Source organism: Oncorhynchus clarkii, chromosome 1, assembly GCF_045791955.1.
Source record: "Oncorhynchus clarkii lewisi isolate Uvic-CL-2024 chromosome 1, UVic_Ocla_1.0, whole genome shotgun sequence".
NCBI classification, from domain to species: domain Eukaryota; kingdom Metazoa; phylum Chordata; class Actinopteri; order Salmoniformes; family Salmonidae; genus Oncorhynchus; species Oncorhynchus clarkii.
This window is the reverse complement of record NC_092147.1, coordinates 4,765,865-4,785,763: the sequence shown is the minus strand read 5'-3', so window position 1 is coordinate 4,785,763 and position 19,899 is coordinate 4,765,865. Positions and strand designations below refer to the sequence as shown.

General features: G+C 42.9%; 1 protein-coding gene across 1 annotated transcript in view; it reads left to right on the top strand.

Annotated features, from left to right (window-relative positions):
* Positions 1-19,899, top strand: part of LOC139416564 (kinesin-like protein KIF1A) — a 146,445-nt gene that overhangs the window by 62,204 nt on the left and 64,342 nt on the right. The window contains exons 11-15 of the mRNA XM_071165380.1: positions 2,001-2,079; positions 2,509-2,651; positions 13,011-13,144; positions 13,297-13,376; positions 13,729-13,804. Of these exons, the coding sequence (XP_071021481.1) occupies positions 2,001-2,079; positions 2,509-2,651; positions 13,011-13,144; positions 13,297-13,376; positions 13,729-13,804 (512 nt within the window). The remainder of the gene's footprint in view (positions 1-2,000; positions 2,080-2,508; positions 2,652-13,010; positions 13,145-13,296; positions 13,377-13,728; positions 13,805-19,899) is intronic.

The following is a 19,899-nucleotide window of genomic DNA, read 5'->3' as shown; positions in this document are numbered from 1 at the left end:
TGGCTACTGAGAGAGAACTTAGGTGGGAGCCTTTAACTTTACAGAGATTCTGTGTTGACCTGGCTACTGAGAGAGAACTTAGGTAGGAACCTTTAACTTTACAGAGATTATGTGTTGACCTGGCTACTGAGAGAGAACTTAGGTAGGAACCTTTAACTTTACAGAGATTCTGTGTTGACCTGGCTACTGAGAAAGAACTTAGGTAGGAACCTTTAACTTTACAGAGATTCTGTGTTGACCTGGCTACTGAGAGAGAACTTAGGTGGGAACCTTTAACTTTACAGAGATTCTGTGTTGACCTGGCTACTGAGAAAGAACTTAGGTAGGAACCTTTAACTTTACAGAGATTCTGTGTTGATCTGGCTACTGAGAGAGAACTTAGGTGGGAACCTTTAACTTTACAGAGATTCTGTGTTGACCTGGCTACTGAGAAAGAACTTAGGTAGGAACCTTTAACTTTACAGAGATTCTGTGTTGACCTGGCTACTGAGAGAGAACTTACATAGGAACCTTTAACTTTACAGAGATTCTGTGTTGACCTGGCTACTGAGAGAGAACTTAGGTGGGAACCTTTAACTTTACAGAGATTCTGTGTTGACCTGGCTACTGAGAGAGAACTTAGGTGGGAACCTTTATAACTTTACAGAGATTCTGTGTTGACCTGGCTACTGAGAGAGAACTTAGGTGGGAACCTTTATAAGATTCTGTGTTGACCTGGCTACTGAGAGAGAACTTAGGTGGGAGCCTTTAACTTTACAGAGATTCTGTGTTGACCTGGCTACTGAGAGAGAACTTAGGTAGGAACCTTTAACTTTACAGAGATTATGTGTTGACCTGGCTACTGAGAGAGAACTTAGGTGGGAACCTTTATAACTTTACAGAGATTCTGTGTTGACCTGGCTACTGAGAGAGAACTTAGGTGGGAACCTTTATAACTTTACAGAGATTCTGTGTTGACCTGGCTACTGAGAGAGAACTTAGGTGGGAACCTTTATAAGATTCTGTGTTGACCTGGCTACTGAGAGAGAACTTAGGTGGGAGCCTTTAACTTTACAGAGATTCTGTGTTGACCTGGCTACTGAGAGAGAACTTAGGTAGGAACCTTTAACTTTACAGAGATTATGTGTTGACCTGGCTACTGAGAGAGAACTTAGGTAGGAACCTTTAACTTTACAGAGATTCTGTGTTGACCTGGCTACTGAGAAAGAACTTAGGTAGGAACCTTTAACTTTACAGAGATTCTGTGTTGACCTGGCTACTGAGAAAGAACTTAGGTAGGAACCTTTAACTTTACAGAGATTCTGTGTTGATCTGGCTACTGAGAGAGAACTTAGGTGGGAACCTTTAACTTTACAGAGATTCTGTGTTGACCTGGCTACTGAGAAAGAACTTAGGTAGGAACCTTTAACTTTACAGAGATTCTGTGTTGACCTGGCTACTGAGAGAGAACTTACATAGGAACCTTTAACTTTACAGAGATTCTGTGTTGACCTGGCTACTGAGAGAGAACTTAGGTGGGAACCTTTAACTTTACAGAGATTCTGTGTTGACCTGGCTACTGAGAGAGAACTTAGGTGGGAACCTTTAACTTTACAGAGAGTCTGTGTTGACCTGGCTACTGAGAGAGAACTTAGGTGGGAACCTTTAACTTTACAGAGATTCTGTGTTGACCTGGCTACTGAGAGAGAACTTAGGTGGGAGCCTTTAACTTTACAGAGATTCTGTGTTGACCTGGCTTCTGAGAGAGAATTTACGTGGGAACCAACTTTACAGAGATTCTGTGTTGACCCGGCTACTGAGAGAGAATTTAGGTAGGAACCGATAATCTGGTTTGTGAGAGAGAATTTAGGTAGGTAAAGATAGCTATTATAACCTTCTATTAGTCCTAGTGTATGCACAGTATGTAACAGATCCTAATTAATCTTACAGATCCTAGTTAATCTTACAGGTCCTAATTCATCTGACAGATCCTAATTCATTTTAACTCCTTTCTTGTTCAGGGGGAAACTCTCGTACTGCCATGGTTGCTGCTCTCAGTCCAGCTGACATCAACTATGACGAGACTCTCAGCACACTCAGGTAAAGGAACAGAGAACTCTCTCTCTCTCTCTCTCTCTCTCTATTTCTCTCTATCTCTATTTGTCCCTCTTCTCTCTCTCTCTCTCTCTCTCTGTCTCTCTCTCTCACAGCAGCTGATCAAAGATGAATTGATGGACAAGACCTTGTAGAATAGAGCGAGCCCATTATTGCATTTCCTCATTGGCTTGTTCCCTGTGCCAGATTCACTCTTAAAAGACCCTTCCAAGTTGCAGCTGCAGTGTTAGACTGCTGCATGCGGTAATCCATTCATGAGATTTGTGTGTGTGTGTGTGTGTGTGTGTGTGTGTGTGTGTGTGTGTGTGTGTGTGTGTGTGTGTGTGTGTGTGTGTGTGTGTGTGTGTGTGTGTGTGTGTGTGTGTGTGTTCGAGACCAGGTCTCATCATGCCAATGATCCTTTCCCCTCAACAGGTACGCAGACCGAGCCAAACAGATTCGCTGTAATGCTGTGATCAACGAGGACCCGAACAATCGATTGGTTCGTGAGCTGAAGGAGGAGGTGGGCCGTCTGAGGGACTTGCTCCTATCCCAGGGCTTGGGAGACATCCTTGAGAGTAAGGGCTCGTCCAATGGGCTGTCCTGGCCTTCTATACTGTAATCATGATTGGTGATGCTACGGTTGCAACATTCTGGTGACTTCCCAGGTTTTCCAGGAAGATTCTGGAACCGGGAAGGAAGTGAGCAGGAAATCCAGATTCCTCCAACTAGGATTCCTGGAAAACCTGGGAATTTGGAGAAAGTTACAGGAATTTAGCATCTCTGTAGAGCTAGAGATGGTGTAGCTATTTATGGTGGAAACCACATCTCAGTCACAAGTGAACATTCACAATGGAAATCCCTAGCTATTCACTCACTGCCACCCATTGGGAGGGGGTCCCAATGTCTCTCTCTCTCTCTCTCTCTCTCTCTCTCTCCTGCCCACTTCCTTGGCACTCACAGTCTCTGGTCTCCTTTTTGTCCTCTCTAAATCACTTCACACATCTCTCACAAACCTCCTTCAGTCTGTGTGTTAACAGAAGATTGTGTGGATCAGTCTAACTTACCCTTCTTTACTTACCCCTCTTCTGACGAATGAGTTTCAATGGCAAATTAGGATGCAAAACAACCAAGCCTACGAATTCAACTCAGAGAATGATTGAAACCAAGACGATACTTAGTAATAAAACAAGTCTGATTGATATGGACTAACTACTTTATTCCTGATTATATGTACATATCTACCTCAATTACCTGGTACCCCTGCACATTGACTAGGTACTGGTACTTCCTGTATATAGCCATGTTATTACCTGGTACCCCTGTACATTGACTCAGTACTGGTACTCTGTATGTTAGCTTCACCAGTATGTTAGCAGGACCAGTATGTTAGCAGGACCAGTATGTTAGCTGAACCAGTGTGTTAGCTTCACCAGTATGTTAGCAGGACCAGTATGTTCGCACCACCAGTATGTTAGCAGGACCAGTATGTTAGCAGGACCAGTATGTTAGCAGGACCAGTATGTTAGCAGGACCAGTATGTTAGCACAACCAGTATGTTAGCATGACCAGTATGTTAGCAGGACCAGTATGTTAGCAGGACCAGTATGTGAGCAGCACCAGTATGTTAGCAGGACCAGTATGTTAGCATGACCAGTATATTAGCAGGACCAATATGTTAGCAGGACCAGTGAGTTAGCACCACCAGTATGTTAGCAGGACCAGTATGTTAGCTTCACCAGTATGTTAGCTTCACCAGTATGTTAGCTTCATCAGTATGTTAGCAGGACCAGTATGTTAGCAGGACCAGTATGTTAGCTTCACCAGTATGTTAGCAGGACCAGTATGTTAGCAGGACCAGTATGTTAGCTTCACCGGTATGTTAGCAGGACCAGTCTGTTAGCTTCATCAGTATGTTAGCAGGACCAGTATGTTAGCAGGACCAGTATGTTAGCTTCACCAGTATGTTAGCAGGACCAGTATGTTAGCAGGACCAGTATGTTAGCTTCACCAGTATGTTTGCAGGACCAGTATGTTAGCAGGACCAGTATGTTAGCTTCATCAGTATGTTAGCAGGACCAGTATGTTAGCAGGACCAGTATGTTAGCAGGACCAGTATGTTAGCTTCACCAGTATGTTAGCAGGACCAGTGTGTTAGCAGGACCAGTATGTTAGCAGGACCAGTATGTTAGCAGGACCATTATGTTAGCAGCACCAGTATGTTAGCTTCACCAGTATGTTAGCAGGACCAGTGTGTACGCAGGACCAGTATGATAGCTTCACCAGTATGTTAGCAGGACCAGTATGTTAGCAGGACCATTATGTTAGCAGGACCATTATGTTAGCAGGACCAGTATGTTAGCAGGACCATTATGTTAGAAGGACCAGTGTGTTAACACCACCAGTATGTTAGCTTCACCAGTATGTTAGCAGGACCAGTGTGTTAACACCACCAGTATGTTAGCTTCACCAGTATGTTAGCAGGACCAGTGTGTACGCAGGACCAGTATGTTAGCAGCACCAGTATGTTAGCAGGACCAGTATGTTAGCAGGACCATTATGTTAGCAGGACCATTATGTTAGCAGGACCAGTATGTTAGCAGGACCATTATGTTAGCAGGACCAGTATGTTAGCAGGACCAGTATGTTAGCAGGACCATTGTGTTAACACCACCAGTATGTTAGCAGGACCAGTATGTTAGCTTCACCAGTATGTTAGCAGGACCAGTATGTTAGCAGGACCAGAATGTTTGCAGGACCAGTATATTAGCTTCACCAGTATGTTAGCAGGACCAGTATGTTAGCAGGACCAGTATGTTAGCTTCACCAGTATGTTAGCTGGACCAGTATGTTAGCAGGACCAGTATGTTAGCAGGACCAGTACGTTAGCAGGATCATTGTGTTAACACCACCAGTATGTTAGCAGGACCAGTATGTTAGCAGGACCAGTATGTTAGCAGGACCAGTATGTTAGCAGGACCAGTATGTTAGCTTCACCAGTATGTTAGCAGGACCAGTATGTTAGCAGGACCAGTATGTTAGCAGGACCAGTTTATTAGCTTTACCAGTATGTTAGCAGGACCAGTATGTTAGCAGGACCAGTATGTTAGCTTCACCAGTATGTTAGCAGGACCAGTATGTTAGCATGACCAGTATGTTAGCAGGACCAGTATGTTAGCAGGACCAGTCTGTTAGCAGGACCAGTATGTTAGCTTCACCAGTATGTTAGCAGGACCAGTATGTTAGCAGGACCAGTGTGTTAGCAGGACCAGTATGTTAGCAGGACCAGTATGTTAGCAGGACCAGTATGTTAGCTTCACCAGTATGTTAGCAGGACCAGTATGTTAGCATGACCAGTATGTTAGCAGGACCAGTATGTTAGCAGGACCAGTCTGTTAGCAGGACCAGTATGTTAGCTTCACCAGTATGTTAGCAGGACCAGTATGTTAGCATGACCAGTATGTTAGCAGGACCAGTCTGTTAGCAGGACCAGTATGTTAGCTTCACCAGTATGTTAGCAGGACCAGTATGTTAGCAGGACCAGTATGTTAGCAGGACCAGTATGTTAGCAGGACCAGTATGTTAGCATGACCAGTATGTTAACAGGACCAGTATGTTAGCAGGACCAGTCTGTTAGCAGGACCAGTATGTTAGCAGGACCAGTGTGTTAGCACAACCTGTATGTTAGAAGCAGCTGTTCACCTAACACTGAGTAAATGAGTTAGTCTCTCACTGTGTTCTCCTGTCTCTCACTGTGTTCTCCTGTCTCTCACTGTGTTCTCCTTTCTGTCTCTCTGTCTCTCTCTCTCTTTCTCTCCCAGCGTACAAGGGGCCAGCTCTTGGCACTGAAGTTGCTGGTTTGAAATGTGTGTTTCTATATTTCTCTACTGTTTATCTCTCTACTGTTTCTATATCGCTCTACTGTTTATCTCTCTACTGTTTATCTCTCTACTGTTTCTATATTTCTCTACTGTTTATCTCTCTACTGTTTCTATATTTCTCTACTGTTTATCTCTCTACTGTTTTTCTCTCTCTACTGTTTATCTCTCTACTTTTTATCTCTCTACTGTTTCTATATTTCTCTACTGTTTATCTCTACTTTTTATCTCTCTACTGTTTCTATATTTCTCTACTGTTTATCTCTCTACTGTTTCTATATTTCTCTACTGTTTATCTCTCTACTTTTTATCTCTCTACTGTTTCTACATCTCTCTACTGTTTCTATCTCTACTGTTTATCTCTCTACTGTTTCTATATTTCTCTACTGTTTATCTCTCTACTGTTTATCTCTCTACTGTTTATCTCTCCACTGTTTATCTCTCTACTGTTTATCTCTCCACTGTTTCTCTCTCTACTGTTTCTCTCTACTGTTTATCTTTCCACTATTTCTCTCTCTACTGTTTCTCTCAACTGTTTATCTTTCTACTGTTTTCACTCTGTTCTCCTGTCTCTTACTGTGTTCTCCTGTCTCACACTGGGTTCTCTTGTCTCTCATGGTGTTCTCCTGTCTGTCACTGTGTTCTACTGTCTGTCACTGTGTTCTCCTGTCTCTCACTGGGTTCTCCTGTCTCACACTGGGTTCTCCTGTCTCTCACTGTGTTCTCCTGTCTCTCACTGTGTTCTCCTGTCTCTCACTGTGTTCTCCTGTCTCTCACTGTGTTCTCCTGTCTCTCACTGTGTTCTCCTTTCTGTCTCTCTGTCTCTCTCTCTCTTTCTCTCCCAGCGTACAAGGGGCCAGCTCTTGGCACTGAAGTTGCTGGTTTGAAATGTGTGTTTCTATATTTCTCTACTGTTTATCTCTCTACTGTTTATCTCTCTACTGTTTCTCTCTCTACTGTTTCTCTCTACTGTTTCTCTCTCTACTGTTTATCTCTACTGTTTATCTCTCTACTATTTATCTCTACTGTTTCTATATCTCTCTACTGTTTATTTCTCTACTGTTTCTCTCTACTGTTTATCTCTCTACTGTTTCTCTCTCTACTGTTTATCTCTACTGTTTATCTCTCTACTATTTATCTCTACTGTTTCTATATCTCTCTACTGTTTCTCTCTACTGTCTATCTCTCTACTGTTTCTATATCTTTCTACTGTTTATATCTCTCCTGTTTATCTCTCTACTGTTTATTTCTCTACTGTTTCTCTCTACTGTTTATCTCTCTACTGTTTCTCTCTCGACTGTTTATCTCTACTGTTTATCTCTCTACTATTTATCTCTACTGTTTCTATATCTCTCTACTGTTTCTCTCTACTGTCTATCTCTCTACTGTTTCTATATCTTTCTACTGTTTATCTCTCTACTGTTTATCTTTCTACTGTTTATCTCTCTACTGTTTATCTCTCTACTGTTTATCTCTACTGTTTATCTCTCTACTATTTATCTCTACTGTTTCTATATCTCTCTACTGTTTCTATATCTCTCTACTGTTTATCTCTCTACTGTTTATCTCTACTTTTTATCTCTCTACTATTTATCTCTACTGTTTCTATATCTCTCTACTGTTTATTTCTCTACTGTTTCTCTCTACTGTTTATCTCTCTACTGTTTCTCTCTCTACTGTTTATCTCTACTGTTTATCTCTCTACTATTTATCTCTACTGTTTCTATATCTCTCTACTGTTTCTCTCTACTGTTTATCTCTCTACTGTTTATCTCTCTACTGTCTACCTCTCTACTGTTTATCTCTCTACTGTCTATCTCTCTACTGTTTCTATATCTTTCTACTGTTTATCTCTCTACTGTTTCTCTCTACTGTTTCTCTCTCTACTGTTTATCTCTACTGTTTATCTCTCTACTGTTTCCCTCTACTGTTTTTCTCTCTACTGTTTCCCTCTACTGTTTATCTCTCTACTGTTTATCTCTCTACTGTTTATCTGTTTGGCTTTAGGCTGTTTCTTTGTCTGTCCTCTGTACTCTTCGCTCCGTGCTGCTTAGCATCGACAGCATGTTCTTATAGCTGTACTCTGCTGCACCAGATTAATGACTAATCATTGAGATAATCAACTATTATTTCATATTGCCCAGGAAAATATTGATCACGACCAATCAGTACCAGATCAAGTACACGTGGCTTGCTCTAGCGGTCAGCCTGGTTGTTAGTAGGCTATCTGCTAGAAAATACCTAAGAGATATCAGATGCATTTCTGGGCTTGGACAGTAGGTGCTGTTTCCCTCTGGTGTTACAGACGTTAGCTTTGTCGCTTGTGTCCAGAGTTCAGAAAAGGCGACCTACAGCAGTTTGTTTTCAGAACCTCACTCAGCCAGCCGTCGTACAGTTTGGAAAAGATGTACAGTGGGCCTCCTTATGTAGCCTACAGACTACAGGCTGGAGTAGGAAGGAAACTGCAAATATGCATTCGGATAATTAACTGTACATTCGAGTAGACTGATTCTCAGATAGAGGTCTGAGTGACAGACTAGGGGCCCTTAAAGCAACACCAGTAAGCTATGCTCATCTTACACTGAGTTACTGATTGATTCTATCACAGTGTTTGTTCATCTGTCTCTCTCTCTCTCTCTCTCTCGCTCTCTCTGTCTCTCTCTGTCTCTCTCTCTTTGTCTCTCTCTCTTTGTCTCTCTCTCTCTCTCTCTCTCTCTCTCTCTCTCTCTCCCTCTCTCTCTCTCTCTCTCTGTCTCTCTCTCTCTGTCTCTCTCTCTCTGTCTCTCTCTCTGTCTCTCTCCCTGTCTCTTTCTCTCTCTCTCTCTCTCTCTCTTTCTCTCTCTCTCTCTCTCTCTCTCTCTCTCTGTCTCTCTCTCTGTCTCTCTCTCTCTCTCACTCTCTCTCTCTCTCTCTCTCTCTCTCGCTCACACTTTCTCTCTGTCTCTCTCTCTCTCTCTCTCTCTGTCTCTCTCTCTCTCTCTCTGACTCTCTCTTTTTCTCTCTATCTCCCTCTCTCTCTTTTTCTCTCTCTCTCTCTCTGTCTCTCACCTCCTCTTTCTGTCTTTCTGTTTTTTTCTCTCTCAGCGTACAAGGGGCCTCCCGGCACGGACGTTGCTGGTTTGAAATGTGTGTTAATGTTTCTTAATTTGTCTCTCTGCTGAGTTTTTGTCTGTCCTCTTATACGCTTCGCTCCATGGCACCTTTAGCAGCCCCAGAGCAATGTGTCAATAGTTGTACTCTCTGCAGCACCAGAGTAATGTGTCAATAGTTGATTATTAATCAATTGATTAATGACTAATCAGTGAGTTAATTCATCAAAGGTTGTTCAAAATGCCAAGGAAAATATTGATCGCGATCAATCATGTGCACATGTATGTATCAGATCAACAAGGACACGTGGCCTTCGGGCAGACTTGCTCTAGATGTCAGCCTGGTTGTTAGTATCCTATCTGCTAGAAAATACCTAAGAGATATCAGATGCAATTCTGGGCTTGGACAGTAGGTGCTGTTTCCCTCTGGTGCTGTAGAGATGCTCGTGTGGACTGGGCTCATATAGCTTAATCGCTGGTGTCCAGAGTTCAGGAAGGCAGTATGTTTTTGATTTTGTTTTTTTAAAGAAAATATATATATATTTTTACAGCAGTTCTATGTGACACCCTTAATCAATTCCCTGAGGTAACGGGAAATGACTCCTTAATAAGGTAAACACTTAATATATTTTACGCCCTAGCTGTCCTTTTTATCACAGGAAATTGGTGTTTTGCTACTGTGTGTATAATACCAGTATTACCGAACGACATGGCGACAGACTTCAGGGTGTCAGAAGTGGTACATGTGTCATCTTGACTGGCAGGCGCAACAGGAAGGAGCCAGACTGGTGATTCGGTCTACTTTGACTCTCGGTGTGTTGGTATAGCAACACCTACCTACCTGCAGTGCCGAGACTCATTGTTTCCCATAGAAGGTGACATATACGTTTCGCTATATTGTGCACTGTGATAAATTCATAGCCTGTGGAATAGATATTTGAGACCAATTCTGAGACAACAAAAAAATCACCTATATTTCAGTGTGATGAATCTATTAGTAAAATCTTGATTGACAAGGAATTTCCTCATCTTATACAGTCCACGGGTACATCCCAAGTGGTATCGTAATCCCTGCTACCTTTGTCCAAAGCCCTATGGGCCCTGGTCAAATGTAGTACACTATAATAGGGAATAGGGTGCCACTTGGGACACCCGATGTTCTAAATAGTTGTCAAGGAGACCTTCCTTCCTCTCTGTAGTATAGTACTGTGGAAAGACCAGGAAGGAAACCACATCCTCTCTCTGTAGTATAGTACTGTGGATAAAGACCAGGAAGGAAACCACATCCCCTCTCTCTGTAGTGTAGTACTGTGGAGAGACCAGGAAGGAAACCACATCCCCTCTCTGTAGTATAGTACTGTGGAGAGACCAGGAAGGAAACCACATCCCCTCTCTCTGTAGTATAGTACTGTGGAGAGACCAGGAAGGAAACCACATCCCCTCTCTCTGTAGTATAGTACTGTGGAGAGACCAGGAAGGAAACCACATCCCCTCTCTGTAGTATAGTACTGTGGAGAGACCAGGAAGGAAACCACATCCCCTCTCTCTGTAGTATAGTACTGTGGAGAGACCAGGAAGGAAACCACATCCCCTCTCTCTGTAGTATAGTACTGTGGAGAGACCAGGAAGGAAACCACATCCCCTCTCTCTGTAGTACAGTACTGTGGAGAGACCAGGAAGGAAACCACATCCCCTCTCTGTAGTATAGTACTGTGGAGAGACCAGGAAGGAAACCACATCCCCTCTCTGTAGTATAGTACTGTGGAGAGACCAGGAAGGAAACCACATCCCCTCTCTCTGTAGTATAGTACTGTGGAGAGACCAGGAAGGAAACCACATCCCCTCTCTCTGTAGTATAGTACTGTGGAGAGACCAGGAAGGAAACCACATCCCCTCTCTCTGTAGTATAGTACTGTGGAGAGACCAGGAAGGAAACCACATCCCCTCTCTGTAGTACAGTACTGTGGAGAGACCAGGAAGGAAACCACATCCCCTCTCTCTGTAGTATAGTACTGTGGAGAGACCAGGAAGGAAACCACATCCCCTCTCTGTAGTACAGTACTGTGGAGAGACCAGGAAGGAAACCACATCCCCTCTCTCTGTAGTATAGTACTGTGGAGAGACCAGGAAGGAAACCACATCCCCTCTCTCTGTAGTATAGTACTGTGGAGAGACCAGGAAGGAAACCACATCCCCTCTCTCTGTAGTATAGTACTGTGGAGAGACCAGGAAGGAAACCACATCCCCATCAGTACAGTAGATAATCTTGATGTGGGCTCTTCCCATGATGAACAAAGAATCTCAACCTCAATATACAGTACAGTCAGTCCTTGTTCTATTTTGTTATCAGTTTTTGTCGGCCTCCGTTACGCTCTTGAAGTAGAAATGTATTTCCCTGTTCCAATAATGGATTTACTAACGATTGTTTTTTTAGTTGTTTTTTTTACAGTAGCTGTCAGAGCAGTTAGTGATCCTCACTAGCTTTTTAGACAGTAGTCGTGTCTAGGTGCACCCAGAGCACTCCAGTCTAGATGGTCTTCTGTGGTTCTTCCCCATGGTATTTCATCATTAGATTTCATTGATGGAGAGTTTGATATGAGGAAGGCAACCTCTCAGTGAAGAAGCTGGTATTGTATGTGCTCTTCCCATGGTATTACATCATTAGATTTAAAAAACGTATATATTGTTTTTTTTTAAAGAAACGGGTAGTTTGGATCCTGGATGCAGATTGGTTAATCCATAGGTAATGCCTGTTTACTGCATATCATATTTCCTTCATGGGTAGTTTGATATAGACCTTGGCCAATATGGTCTGAATAGGACTTTCTGCTAACACGTGCGCTCTATGCAAAGTAACGCTCATATTTCCTTTCAGAGTGTTTGTCCGTGGATGAAAGAGAGTCAAAGCATGTCATAGTAGCCACGTCGTAGCCACGTCGTAGCCATGGTCGTAGCAATGTCGTAGCCATGGTCGTAGCCATGTCGTAGCCATGTCGTAGACACGTCGTAGCCACGTCGTAGCCACGTCGTAGCCACGTCGAAGGCACGTCGTAGCCACGTCGTAGCCACGTCGTAGCCATGTCGTAGCCATGTCGTATACACGTCGTAGCCACGTCGTAGCCACGTCGTAGCCATGTCGTAGCCATGGTCGTAGCCATGTCGTAGCCACGTCGTAGCCACGTCGTAGGCACGTCGTAGCCATGTCGTAGCCACGTCGTAGCCATGGTCGTAGCCATGGTCGTAGCCACATCGTAGCCACGTCGTAGCCACGTCGTAGCCATGTCGTAGCCATGTAGTAGCCATGTCGTAGCCATGTAGTAGCCACGTCGTAGCCATGTCGTAGCCACGTCGTAGCCACGTCGTAGCCACGTCGTAGCCACGTCGTAGCCACGTCGTAGCCACGTCGTAGCCATGTCGTAGCCACGTCGTAGCCATGCGACAGGGAACTAACCCTCAGAGCCTTCCAGGAAGGGACACCAGTGTTGTTGTTGAGGATGATTCTGAATGGCTTTACTGACTGATAAACGCTTTGCTTGAAGCTTGACGGCATACTTTGGATTTGGCTTGATGTTAGATTGTTTTGTTTCATTATTAGAATTAGTATGCCCATACTGCCGCACCTTTTACGTTCTTCTTCTGGCTTTCTGCACACTGCGCTGCTCTTGTCTTCTCTTCCTTGTGTGTTTCTTACTCGCGGTTAAATGTTCTCTTTGTGTTTCAGATTAGTTTCATGTCTTCTTCTTCTTCTTCTTCCTTCTTTTCTATTTTTCCTTCTGCTCTCGTCCTTTTCTGTCCGCTTCTCTCCGTCTCTCTTACCTCCCTGTACCCTGCGCTAATCCCCACTTCCTACCCCCACTCCCACCACCCACTGTTTCCTCTGTCCCGCCCCCTCCCCTGACAGACCTATCCGATTTCAAGAACAATAACAATAATCGCCAAGCTGTCAATCAAAAGGATGATCTCTCCACAGTGACCAATGCCATGACGGGGATGAGCCCCTCCCCCTCTCTGTCCGCCCTGTCCAGTCGAGCCGGATCCATCGCCAGCCTCCACGACCGCATCATGTTCAGCCCCGGAAGCGAGGAGGCCATCGAGAGACTCAAGGTGAACTGATCACTTGATTGATTGATGAATTAATTCATTTATTGATTAAGTAATTTATTACAGTCAGACATAATACCCTCTGTCCCACATATTGAACATAGACACTGGAGGGTTCACAACAGTTTTGTCATATTTTTGGGGGATTTCATCAGGAAACAGAGAAGATCATTGCTGAGCTCAATGAGACCTGGGAGGAGAAACTTCGCAGAACAGAAGCCATCAGAATGGAAAGGTGAGTTACTACCACTTCGACATCTCTTCTTACAGTATAGATTATAAGGAAAGGTCAATCCAGTCTCTGGATCCAAGGAACATGGAAGAATAGGAGACCACTGCAGGGTTGTGGTCAATTCAAATTAAATTCAGTAAATTCAGGAAGTAAAATGAAATACAAATTCAATATTTGTAAAAAGAGCTTTTATTTTTATTGACTTTTCAATAAGCCGAAAAAGGAGAAACTAATTTATTTTAAACGTTTTTCCATTTTTCCATTTTAAATTCAAATCACTTCCTGAATTGACTGATTTTAATTTGAATTGACCCCAACCTTGGGCCGTTGAACAACTGTCCATTCTCTTCCACAGAGAGGCCCTGCTGGCTGAGATGGGTGTGGCTATGAGGGAAGACGGAGGAACCGTGGGCGTGTTCTCTCCCAAGAAGGTAAGACATTAACACATTAACAGACATAATTTAACAGGTCAGCTATTCAGGTTTAGGTTAGAGTTAGGTTAGGGTTAGGTCAGGGTTAGGTCAGGGTTAGGTTAGGGTTAGGCCAGGGTTAGGTTAGAGTTAGGTTAGGGTTAGGTCAGGGTTAGGGTTAGGTCAGGGTTAGGTTTAGGTCAGGGTTAGGTCAGGGTTAGGTTAGGTTTAGGTCAGGGTTAGGTTAGGGTTAGGTCAGGGTTAGGTCAGGTTAGGTCAGGGTTAGGTCAGCGTTAGGTTAGGGTTAGGTTAGGGTTAGGTCAGGGTTAGGTTTAGGTTAGGGTTAGGTCAGGGTTAGGTTTAGGTTAGGGTTAGGTTAGGGTTAGGTCAGGGTTAGGTTAGGGTTAGGTCAGGGTTAGGGTTAGGTCAGGGTTAGGTCAGGTTAGGTTAGCGTTAAGGTTTAGGTCAGTGTTAGGTCAGGGTTAGGTTAGGTTAGGGTTAGGTCAGGGTTAGGTCAGGTTTAGGTAAGGGTTAGGTCAGGGTTAGGTCAGATTTAGGTAAGGGTTAGGTCAGGGTTAGGTCAGGGTTAGGTAAGGGTTAGGTTAGGGTTAGGTCAGGGTTAGGTCAGGTTTAGGTAAGGGTTAGGTCAGGGTTAGGTCAGATTTAGGTCAGGGTTAGGTCAGGGTTAGGTCAGGGTTAGATCAGGGTTAGGTCAGGGTTAGGTTAATTATACTTTGCACTAGAGGGAAGTCAATAACGGTATGTACCTACAGTGCATTTGGAAAGTATTCAGACCCTTGACTTTTCCCCCATTTCGTTACATTACAGCCTTATTCTAAAATGTATTAAATTGTTTTTTTCCCTCATCAATCATCACACAATACCCCATAATGACATCACAATACCCCATAATGACATCACAATACCCCATAAGGACATCACAACCCCTCATAATGACATCACAACACCTCATAATGACATCACAACACCCCATAATGACAAAGCAAAAACTGTTTTTTTAGAAACATTAGCAAATGTATAAACAAATAATAACATTTCCATCAGTATTCATAAGTATTCAGAACCTTTACTCAGTACTTTGTTGAAGCACCTTTGGCAGCGATTACAGCCTCGAGTCTTCTTGGGTATGACGCTACGAGCTTGGCTCACCTGTATTTGGGGATTTTCTCCCATTCTTCTCTCTAGATCTGTCAGGTTGGATGGAGAGCTTTGCTACACGGCTATTTTCAGGTCTCTCCAGAGATGTTCGATGAGGTTCAAGTCCGGGCTCTGGCTGGGCTACTCAAGGACATTCAGAGACTTGTCGCAAAGCCACTCCTGCGTTGTCTTGGCTGTGTGCTTAGGGTGGTTCTCCTGTTGGAAGGTGAACCTTCACCTAAGTCTAAGGTCCTGAGCGCTCTGGAGCAGGTTTTCATCAATGATCTCTCTGTACTTTGCTCTGTTCATCTTTCCCTTGATCCTGAATAGTCTCCCAGTCCCTACCCCTGAAAAACATCCCCACAGCATGATGCTGCCACCACCATGCTTCACCGTAGGGATGGTGACCGGTTTCCTCCAGACGTGACTCTTGGCATTCAGGCCAAAGAGTTCAATCTTGGTTTCATCAGACCAGAGAATCTTATTTCTCATGGTCTGAGAGTCCTTTAGGTGCCTTTTGGCAAACTCCAAGCGGGCTGTCATGTGCCTTTTACTGAGGAGTGGCATCCCTCTGACCACTCTACCATAAAGGCCTGATTGGTGGAGTGCTGCAGAGATGGTTGTCCTTCTGGAAGGTTCTCCCATCTCCACAGAGGAACTCTTGAGCACTGTCAGAATGACTATTGGGTTCTTGGTCACCTGCCTGAGAAAGGCCCTTCTTCCCTGGTTGCTCAGTTTGGCCAGGTGGCCAGCTCTAGGAAGAGTCTTGGTGGTTCCAAACTTCTTCCATTTAAGAATGATGGAGGCCACTGTGTTCTTGGGGAACTTCAATGCTGCAAAAATGTTTTGGTACCCTTCCCCAGATCTGTGCCTCGACACAATCCTGTCTCGGAGCTCTACAGACAATTCCTTTAACCTCATGGCATGGTTTTCGCTCTGACATGCCCTGTCAACTGTGGGACCTTATATAGACAGGTGTGTGCCTTTCCAAATCATGTCCAATCAAATGAATTTACCACAGGTGGACCCCAATCAAGTTGTAGAAACATATCAAGGATGATCAATGGAAACAGGATGCACCTGAGCTCAATTTCAGGTCTCATAGCAAACGGTCTGAATACTTACGTAAATAAGGCATTTCTATATTTTTATTTTTAATACATTTGCAAAAATAAAAAAATAAACAGTTTTTTCGATTTGTCGTTATGGGGTATTATGTGTACATTGATGAGGACATGTTTTTATTTTTATAAATACGGCTGTAACGTAACAGAATGTGGTAACATTGAAAGGGTCTGAATACTTTCCCGAATGCACTGTATGTTCCTGAATGAGCTATGTCTATGCTGTCACAGAAGTGTTCAATGGAAAATAAGTACTCTATTTAACTCTATGGATCTGGATATCCTCGATATTTTCAGTGTTTGAGCAAGTTTAAATAGACTTGAATAGAAAATGTTTTTATTTTGATGCATTTAAATGTGGATTTACTTCCAAGCCCTCGTCATCAGAGCAGAGCAGAAAGCCCGAGGCTGTGTTCATTGACACAGTAGGGCTGTTCTCACCCAATGAGGTTGGTCCCTCTGAAGTGTCCAATCTCCCATACTGGATGCTCTGCTCTGTCTGGAGACTCCGACTCCTAGTCTTCTCTGAGTGCTTCGCTAGACTGTGACCTTTTTTACATATCCTTCCGCTTCAACTCTCTTGATTCCTCGTTCTGTTTGATTAAAGAGAGCATGTATCAACAGAGCCCGTGTTAAAACGTTGGAAATGTGTATACTTTATACCTATCCAGACGTTTCAGATCTGCACACATTGAAGGGCTAAGGCCAAGAGAATTGGGATAGGGTGTACCTTTCCCCGATATGCCCTCCATCTCCCATCTCAGCCTCTATACATATATAGTCTCTCTAGCTTTAATTGGAACCTGACAGCTATGTAGCGCTTTACAGCAGGGGAGGAGATCAACCAACTGTTTCCTTTTTCATTAAGTTAAGGATTTTGATTAATTTAGTCTTCTTCTCCTTTAAATCTACTTCCTTATTTCCAAGCAAACAAAGTCGTTAGTATTCACTCTGCTTCAAGCTTCAACCAGCAGAGTGATGTAAACACTGAGAAGCAAACACATTCCGTATATTTATATGAAGATTTATAGCATTTGTGTTTCCTACTTCGCCAGCTGTTGTTTTGATGGGTACAAACGACTCACACAGAGATGCTGTTAATCCCTTGGGTGTCTGGCTATTTTGTATTTCTGTAAACTTTTCCTCGTCTCCTACCTAAAGAGGGAGTCTCTGGGGATCTGTCCACAATGGCACCCTAATCCCTACATAGTGCACTTTATAGAGAGTAAGGTTCCATTTGGGTTCAATTTGGGACGCAACCTCTGTGCTTCTTTACCAGATCTATGCATCGATGTGTTTTTATTCAATTAATTCTAAAGCTGACGTATTGGAATTGTTTAAATATGGTCACACTATGTACCATTTATTAATTCTAAAGCTGACGTATTGGAATTGTTTTAATATGGTCACACTATGTACCATTTATTAATTCTGAAGCTGACGTATTGGAATTGTTTTAATATGGTCACACTATGTACCATTTATTAATTCTAAAGCTGACGTATTGGAATTGTTTTAATATGGTCACACTATGTACCATTTATTAATTCTAAAGCTGACGTATTGGAATTGTTTTAATATGGTCACACTATGTACCATTTATTAATTCTAAAGCTGACGTATTGGAATTGTTTTAATATGGTCACACTATGTACCATTTATTAATTCTGAAGCTGACGTATTGGAATTGTTTTAATATGGTCACACTATGTACCATTTATTAATTCTAAAGCTGACGTATTGGAATTGTTTTAATATGGTCACACTATGTACCATTTATTAATTCTAAAGCTGACGTATTGGAATTGTTTTAATATGGTCACACTATGTACCATTTATTAATTCTAAAGCTGACGTATTGGAATTGTTTTAATATGGTCACACTATCTACCATTTATTAATTCTGAATTTTAGGACGCCTTTATGTATCCCAAAAAAAATATATTTAAAAAATGATTTGATAAAATAACCCTTAGAAACGCATTGAATAACGCGTTCATAAATGGCGAAAATGACATTCAAAATAAATAAAATAAGAAGAAACAATGTTTTGAAGTGTTTGTCCTAAATCTTGCAAATATTTTTAAAAACTCGGGAAATATATATATATTTTTTTCACACATATTTAACCCCTTTGATTGGTTAGGCACAAAACAACCTTCATACTTCCATTTGTTTTTTTTCGCCCGGTAACGGATACCTTCAGACGAGTCCCGTGAGGAACAAAATGGAGAACAATTTATGTAGGTCAAACCATTTGGATTTCAAAAAAAATGTTTTTAACTTACGCACCGGTGCGTCAATCGACTCTAGGGGGTTAAATGGAATGCCTCTAGCTGTAATTGTATATTTGAGATGTGTAATAAAGATATATTGCGGAACACATTTGAATGCCTCTGATCAACATTGGAGTCGTGTCCCGCAACAAGGCCTTGATAACACATGACCGTGGAACCTGTCTAGCACAGTGATTCAAATACTTAAGGGGAGGGATTTAAATGTGCTGATTGTAATTAGTGATGGTGTAAAGCTGTGATATGCTGTGATAAACTATGATATGCTGTGATATGCTGTGATATGCTGTGATATGATGTGATAGGCTGTGATAAACTGTGATATGCTGTGATATGCTGTGATATGCTGTGATAAACTGTGATATAGTGATACACCAATATGACATTTTTGGCCAATACCGATATCCGATATTTTCTTAGCCCCAAAAAATAATACCGATGCCCGGTAACCAATATAGAAAAATGTGCGGCCTTTTAAGAATTCTAGTACAGTTAAATAGTTAACACACACACGTGGACACAGTGGTCTAAGGCACTGCATCTAAGTGCAAGAGGCATCACTAAATCCAGGCTGTATCACATCTGACCGTGATTGGGAGTCAGTAAAACATAATCCAAACATTTCTTTGACTTACTTGCTGGGCTGTTTCGTTGTTCATTTGTTCAGTCGTTTCATTCTCAACCAGGATTTCATCATACGTGTCAAGCAGTGAAGTTTCAGCTCTGTCTGTCCGTGGCCTCTTCCTCGGTGCTTCACTGTCACTGTGTCCGTTTCCATCTTGTCCAGCTGTGTCTGTTCGTGGTCTCTCTTCCTCTTCACTGTCACTGTGTCCGTTTCCATCTTGTCCAGCTGTGTCTGTCCGTGTCCTCTCTTCCTCGGTGCTTCACATTCAGAGAGAATGCCTGTTTAAGAAGTAGCGGTCCTTGTACCTAGCATCGAGCATGGTGGCGACACAGTAAAGAGAGAATGTCTGTTAAAGAAGTAGCGGTCCTTGTACCTAGCATCAAGCATGGTGGCGACACAGTAAAGAGAGAATGCCTGTTAAAGAAGTAGCGGTCCTTGTACCTAGCATCGAGCATGGTGGCGACACAGTAAAGAGAGAATGCCTGTTAAAGAAGTAGCGGTCCTTGTACCTAGCATCGAGCATGGTGGCGACACAGTAAAGAGAGAATGCCTGTTAAAGAAGTAGCGGTCCATGTACCTAGCATCGAGCATGGTGGCGACACAGTAAAGAGAGAATGCCTATTAAAGAAGTAGCGGTCCATGTACCTAGCATCGAGCATGGTGGCGACACAGTAAAGAGAGAATGCCTGTTAAAGAAGTAGCGGTCCTTGTACCTAGCATCGAGCATGGTGGCGACACAGTAAAGAGAGAATGCCTGTTAAAGAAGTAGCGGTCCTTGCACCTAGCATCGAGCATGGTGGCGACACAGTAAAGAGAGAATGCCTGTTAAAGAAGTAGCGGTCCTTGTACCTAGCATCGAGCATGGTGGCGACACAGTAAAGAGAGAATGCCTGTTAAAGAAGTAGCGGTCCTTGT